This window comes from Sesamum indicum, linkage group LG4 (assembly GCF_000512975.1).
Source record: "Sesamum indicum cultivar Zhongzhi No. 13 linkage group LG4, S_indicum_v1.0, whole genome shotgun sequence".
NCBI lineage: Eukaryota > Viridiplantae > Streptophyta > Magnoliopsida > Lamiales > Pedaliaceae > Sesamum > Sesamum indicum.
In genome coordinates, this window is record NC_026148.1 from 8172327 (window position 1) to 8179907 (window position 7581).

The following is a 7581-nucleotide window of genomic DNA, read 5'->3' on the forward strand; positions in this document are numbered from 1 at the left end:
GTGTGTGTCTGTGTGTTTTTTTTTTTTTTTTTTTGTATTGCTATTTTGTAAAGGGGAAACGTGGTCCCCCATTAAATTGCTATTATAAAGTTGGTGTTGGTATGGTGTGCTGTTATTGCTATGTTGCTTAGGTTTCTTTTTTTTGTATGCTCTTTTTACAGGCCCTGAAACAGAATCTATAACAGTAGCTGTGTTCTATGGGGGTGAACTTAGAAACATGCCTTTTGCAGTTTGCATTGGGGGAAAATTCCAGAAATTTGATTATGTGAATGTGACACATATGAACAGGTAAAATCTTGAACTGTTTGCTGAAAAATGTGGGGTTTCTGGGGAAGAAATCAGGTTTTACATAATTAAAAATGGTGGCTTTAAACTATTATTCAGTGATGAAGACATACTAGAACAAGCTTTAGATCACATGCAAACCAGAGAATTTACAATATATATTGAACATACGCCTCCAGAACCTAATGAGGTTGCTGTTGAAACTAGTCCAGTGAGGGGGAAAAGGGGTAAAACAAAGGAAAACATGGGAAGGGGAAGGGGAAGGGGAAGGAGAAGGAGAAGGGGAAAACTAAAGTAGCGGAGGATGATGACATAGTATTTTTGGGAGTTGTAGGAGGAGGAAATGACATGAATGCTGAAACAGGGGGTCAGGAGGATGATGAAACAGGAGGAAATGACATGAATGATGAAAATGATATAGGAAATGACATGAATGATGAAAATGATGCTAAGGAAGACAACTCTGAAAATGAATCAGTTGATATGGTGGCTAGTGAGAATGATCTTGATGAACATAGACAGTCAGATGATGAGGAGAATGGGCCTAATTTTGTTGCATTCAATCCAGATCAAATGTATGATCCTGCACTTGAGTTGGGAATGATATTTAGTTCTAAGAAAGAGTTCAAAAAAGCAGTGCAATCACATGCAATAAAAAATAAGAGAACTGTCAAATTCACTAAGAATGATTCCTTCAGAGTCTATGCTGTGTATTCTGGGGAGGGATGTGAGTGGAAAATACATGCAACGAAGTTGAAAAATGAACAAACTTTTCAGGTTAATCTGTACAAGGATGAGCACACATGCCCCCAAGTATTCAAAGTAAAAAATGTGAAAACTAGTTGGTTAAGTGAAAGATATCTTCAAGACTTCAAGTCTGATCCAAAAAGATGTGTAAAGGGGTGGAGGGTAGACATCATGAATGAGCTTAGATGTCATGTGTCTAGAGATCAAGCGTACAGGGCTAAGAGAGAAGCTTTAAAGAAACTGGAAGGAAGCCCGGAGTATCAATTCACAAAATTGTGGGATTATGCAGAGGAACTTAGGAAAACAAACCCTGGTTCAACTGTCATATTGGGAATTAATGATGAAAATGGGCAGAACAGATTTGAAAAGTTCTATGTTTTTTTAGTGCTTTGAAGCAGGGGTTTTTGGGAGGTTGTAGGCCTGTTATATGTGTAGATGGTTGTCATTTGAAGGGACCTCATAAGGGAATATTGCTAATTGCTGTCGGGGTGGACCCAAATAATAACTTGTACCCATTGCATATGCTGTGGTCCAGAGGGAGTCTACAGACACATGGGAATGGTTCTTAATGGTGCTGAAACAGGATGTGTGTATTCAGAGGGACAGTGAATACACTTTTATGTCAGACAAACAGAAATGACTTATACAGGCTTTTCAAAGTGTCTTTCCTAATGCTGGACACAGGTTTTGTGTAAGACATTTACGCAATAATTTCAAGAATGCGGGTTTTAGGGGTCTTGTATATAAAAATGCAATGTGGAAAGCAGCAAGAGCAAGCACAGTGGGGAAACATTATGTCTATGAAGATCCAAATAGGGTAAATATGCTCACTTTTTTATGGGTGTTTAATCATATTATACAAATTGGTTTACCGTGTGTTCAATGATATTGAATTAGGTGACTATGTCTGCTAGTGATAGTGGAGTAAATGATCAACCACCAATGTTACCTCCAATTGTGGAACAACATGAGCCAATGCAACATGATGTGGAGCTAGAAATACTGACAGAACCTGGCCCTACACCCTCCACCATGTGTTCAAGGGCCTACAATGTACGAACAATTGCAGATAGCCAACACAAACATGTCATTCCGACCCCAAGTGACATTGCAACCTAGACTCAACATCAGGGCACCTCCTCCAATGACTGCTACCCGTTTCATGCCCTCTTTTTCAAACAGGCCAGCAGCTCCTATTTTCAAGACAATAGTGAGGAAACATGGGAGAAAGTAGGTTGACATCTCTAGCTGGCCTTCCCAAAGTTCTGAGGATCACAGGCAAAAGTAGTTTTTGTGCACTTGCTTTTGTGAATCAATTTTTGTGTTGGGGTGGTAGGAATGGAGTTTTTGTGGATAGTGTGTTGTGAATCAGTTTTTGTGAATGGAGTTTTTGTGGATAGTGTTTTTTGGTTGTGCAAGTGTAATGAAATGTCATGAAGTCAAATACATTGCAATGTAAGAATTCTTGGCAGAAATTATGAGTTCTGTTTTCTGTTTGCAGAAATTATGAGTTATGAGTTATCCATTACTTTTCTGTTTGCAGAAATTATGAGTTATGTTTTCTGTTTGCATTGGTTGCATTGTGCAAGTGAAGTGAAATGCCATGAAGTAGGGGTATTTAAGTGTTCTGTTTTTGTTTGCATTGTTGAAGTTTTGGTTTGCAGAAATTTTGCCAGAGAGTATATATATTACAGTCCAAATGGTAACATATGAATTTCTGGTTTGGTTTGCAGGAAATGTTGAAGGTTTGGTTTGCAGGAAAAGTAATGTGCAGAAATTTCATTACACATAACCAAATGGTAACATATGAATTTGTAATACAATTAATTGAAAGATGAAACTAAATACTAAATACTAAATACAATACAATGCATTGAAACAGGGGAAAATTTCATTACACATAACCAAATGATTACATATGGATTTTGTGATACAAGTACTTAAAAAATACCAAATACAATACATTCAAAGCCTAACCATCTTCTTCATCTTTTACACCCTACTAAGCCTAACCATCTTCTTCATCTTCTACACCCTATATTTTTCTTGTTGCTTTTTCGAACACAATCCAACACTCACCCAAATGCACATTATGCAAACAACCAACAAAACAACTGTCAGTCTCCAAAGTGTTCCATGCCTGAAATTTAGTTTTAAAATTTCAGCTTCCATTTCATTCTTCTTGCGCAATAAACCTGGGATAATTGTATGCCCCCTTCTACACATTGGAGGGTCCTGCCAATCAAAAAAACCACACCCACCCATCTACAATCAGTTAAGAAAATAAGAAAAATATAATGAGGAGAAAATTTAGCAAAGTGGAGATGAACAAAAAAGAAAAACAAACTTACATTGTAGTTTTTACATGAATGGAATCTCCTTCCAGGATTGATCTCAGTCCATGAGGTCCGAAGCATTGCCCACTTTCCACAATAGCAATCGACAAGAGATGAAACGCTGCTCATTTCAATTCCTTGCTCAATTTCTCCTTAAATCGTGCATTGGGAGCGAATTTTTTCTTGTGTGGCAAAGATTGGGGGTAAGCGAACTGGGGTTCTTGCAAAGATTAGGGGTAAGCTGTGAATACGTTTTGCAGAAAAAAAAAGAGCGATTTTAATAGGCAAGCTGACGTGGCCTTTTTTTCTACGTCAGCTTTGCCACGTCATGTTTGGCCCCCCTTTTTTTCTACACGTAAGCGGTATCACCGGACACGTATGCTTCCCCCAATTTTCAGACGCTCACGTGCCCCAAACGTGCACAATTCCGGCTGATTTAGGGTAATTTGTCCTAAAATTGTCAATTTTTTTTTAATTACTATTCTACAATTCTATTTTGGAAAAGACCTGGACTGGAAACGCCACCGCCCCTAAGAAACTGGACGAAAATTGCAATTTTCCCTTCTAAATATATAGTCCCGTTTTGTAAATAACTTTTTAAAAATGAATTTTATATATATGAAATGACGCCAAAGAATTTAGTTAAAAAGTATAATTTACCAACTTTTTTATTCAAAAATCCAAAATTTAATAAATACTATTAAGGTTTAACTTTTTTAGATTTATCTTTAACTCTTGAAATAAAAACTTACTGACTTAGATTTTGTAACTACTAAAAAAAAGAGACTGTTTATTTTAAGTTAAGTAATATATTATTATTAGGTTCCTAAGAGCTCAAAATTATCATTATTCACATGAGATAATTACAACATATCAGCATAAAAAAAACATAAGAAAAAGTTAGTTTTCATGTAAAAAAAGATTAATTTGATAATTTTATGAACTTCAGAAACTAAAGTGATAAAATCAAACTTATTGATCATTTTACCCTCCAAAGATTCAAAATCCGGCCACATTTTCATCGAAAAATGATAAGGGGATCAAAGTGAAGACAAAAACTAAAGTTAAAGAATGCTAAAGTCAAGAAATGAACTTAAAGGACTAAAGTGATGTTAAACAAAAATTTAAGGGACCAAATATAGTATTTATCCTAAAAGAGACTATGATATTTTTATAATAATTTAATCAATGAATATTATTAAGAACGGTAACTATATAAATATGAGGGTTTTGATTACATAAATTCTCATGAGTTAATTGATAAAATAAATATATATTTGAGAAACTTAAAATGTCTAGTCATTTAGCAAAAAGTAGAATGAATATTTGAGTTTCAATATAAATAAAATATTAAAATATTGAAGAAAAATATACGTATATCATTTAATATTTTATTTAGTGATACTCTTGATATATTAATTATGCACATTATACTTTATTATAAGGCGTGACGTTAAAGTAGAGGATTGAATAACCCTTTGTATTAACGTAATTGCTTTGAGATATAAGGTAAGTATAATTAATTGGACTATATATATGGATGTATATATATACTTGTGTTGTAGACTTGATCGTTAATTGTTGATTATTTGTTTGTATTACGTTGTTGATATGTGAAATTGTTAATATGTGATTGTGTTGTACGAAAATCAGATGAATGATCGTGTGATCGTGTATTTGATTGTTGAATGATAAAGTTATTGATTGAGAATTGCTTATTGATGAAAGTATTGATAGTTGAATACTGTAATTGGAAGAAACAGATTACTTACCTAACTAAAAGGCATAATGAAATAGTTTAGATGATATGATCAATGACGAGCTATGCGTTAGCATTATCAATGGAGATGATGGGATATCTTACGAGTTATATGTTTTATGATATTATTGATGATGTGACAAAAATCATACGAGATGTGTGTTGTGTAATATGATTAATGATGGAATATTATGTAAGCTGTGTCATATCGAAAAAAAAATATGAGATAGTGAAACTGAGATGATGATGGCTGGCAAAGACAATTGAGTGTTGCACTCCAATTTGGGCAAGTAGAGCCCAACAAAAATAAACAACAATGTCGAGTTTTATATTGTGGATTGAAATATGATTGTCCGTACGTGTTGTATCTTAAAATTATTATTATACTTATTGAATAGATAGTTCGTTTCTTGCCACATTTTTTTTAGAGGATAAATACAGTGACTAGCCAAATAGGACCGCAAGTTGTGCCGTCAGTCTTATTAGGTGGTTAGATTGTAATTTTATATAGGGAATTCTAGCTAAATAATACATAGATATTAAGCTTTGACTGCAATTGTAATTTAAGATTTGTTATGACTAAAACCTTCAACCTTTTGTCTTTTTTTTTTATGTTCATAAACATTCTTGGTGAGTATTTAATATCAAATTTTGATGAGTACTTAATTGGTTGATAGTTAAGATAGGATTTATCTTATTGGTTTTTGTGAAAGTTTCTACAATTTAATATAATATAGTTGAACTATGATTTTAAATTTTTTTTAAGGTGATTGAACAAAAGTTAAGAAGCTTTTGATGGGGAGCAAGTGGTGCTAGATACACAGCCCAAGTATGATGTATCATGGAACAGGTGTGTTTTATTACCTAAGGAAACTGGAGGCCATTCGGCTTGAGCTATCAACCAAGTCCTCATCATCACATGTTGGCTGGCACCTTAACAAACCATAGAGAGAGAGCAGAGGAGCTGTGTGGAGGACATTAACAACAATTCAAAGTAATTAAGAGTTAAGACAACACCACCTCTTACATATCTTCAAATGGACATGCCATTTGCCCCATTTGCCATTTTCCCACCAGTCTGTACCCAAACAGCTACATATATATGTATTGATGCTCACTACTACAACCAGAGTATGCATGCATGTACTCATGCACTTCTTCTTACAAGTTGATTACAACCTTTACACATTGTGGTTCCTTGAGCAGCTGAAACGCGGTGTTAATATCTTCCAATGTTACTTGATGCGTTAAAAGCCTGTCTAAATTTTGGATTTCCTGCAAACAGACACAGCATTTATTTATTTTATATCATCCATCATATTCATATAGAGGAGGATATATGTAGATCAAAGTTGGTAATTACCTTGTTGATGCATTTATGGATTACAAGGGGAAGATCTGATTGCACCTTCACCCCACCAAAAACCGCATATTTGAATGTTCTGCAACTCAACAATGTCACAAAGTCGATCTCCACGCTTTTATCTGTTGCTGCTCCAAGCATCATAATTTTACCTATTCCCTGTACGCGTACGTATCATCATCCATCACCAACTAGCGTGTTACTAGCGCTATACGAAGATAGATAGATAGATAGATAGATATATGTATTCACCACTTTTGTGGTCTCAAGAGCTTCATTGACCAATTGAGCAACTCCAGTGCACTCAAAGCTGTAGTCTACTCCACACCCTCCTGTTAGTTGTTTTACCAGTTCTGATATGGACTTATCTGATTTGGGGTTTATAAAATCAGTCATTCCAAAGCCCTCTCCTACTGCCCGTTTACTTTCATTGATGTCAATCCCTATAATTCGAGATGCCCCATGAACTCTAGCTCCCTCAATCACCTGATCGATCAATCCGAATATATATGTTACAATTAATCATCCATCACGATATCCATCAACCCGAATACATATATATATAATTAAAATGTTTATTAACTTACTCCCAATCCCACAGCTCCAAGCCCCAAAACAGCAACAGTAGATCCTTTATGCACCTTGGCTTCCTTCCACACCGCCCCAAATCCGGTTGTGAAACCACATGAAAGGAAACTGGCATGAGGAAGAGGTATGTTTGGATCAATTTTGACCAAGTAGTTAACGTCGACAACGGTATACTGAGACCAGGTGGAGCAACTGAGAAAGTGATAGAGCTGTTGGCCTTGGATCGACATCCTGGAGGTGGAGTCCCCCATTAAACCGGTGAATGCTTGGAGAGGGTAGGTTTGACACAGATTAGTCTTTCCGGACATGCAGTTTTCACACTCCCCACACTCCCCCAAGTAAGTAGGAATCACTATATCTCCTTCATTCACCTGCTCCACTCCTTCTCCAATGCTTTCAACTATACTGCATATATACATTCCCAACAAATATTATTATAATTAAATCATGCATCATGTTAATTATTAAATTACATATACATACATACCCGACGCCTTCATGGC

At 35.4% G+C, this 7581-nt stretch overlaps 1 protein-coding gene across 2 annotated transcripts in view; it reads right to left on the reverse strand.

Annotated features, from left to right (window-relative positions):
* LOC105160197 (alcohol dehydrogenase class-3-like) overlaps positions 5967-7581 on the reverse strand; it is a 2128-nt gene continuing 513 nt past the window's right edge. The window contains exons 3-7 of one of the 2 annotated variants that reach the window (XM_011077465.2): positions 7566-7581; positions 7078-7483; positions 6743-6976; positions 6491-6649; positions 5967-6402 (exon numbers count right to left, since the gene is read on the reverse strand). The exon at positions 7566-7581 is cut by the window's right edge and continues 5 nt beyond it. In XM_011077465.2, the coding sequence (XP_011075767.1) occupies positions 6289-6402; positions 6491-6649; positions 6743-6976; positions 7078-7483; positions 7566-7581 (929 nt within the window). In that variant the 3' untranslated portion in view covers positions 5967-6288. The remainder of the gene's footprint in view (positions 6403-6490; positions 6650-6742; positions 6977-7077; positions 7484-7565) is intronic. The other variant, XM_020693171.1, reaches the window with a different exon arrangement.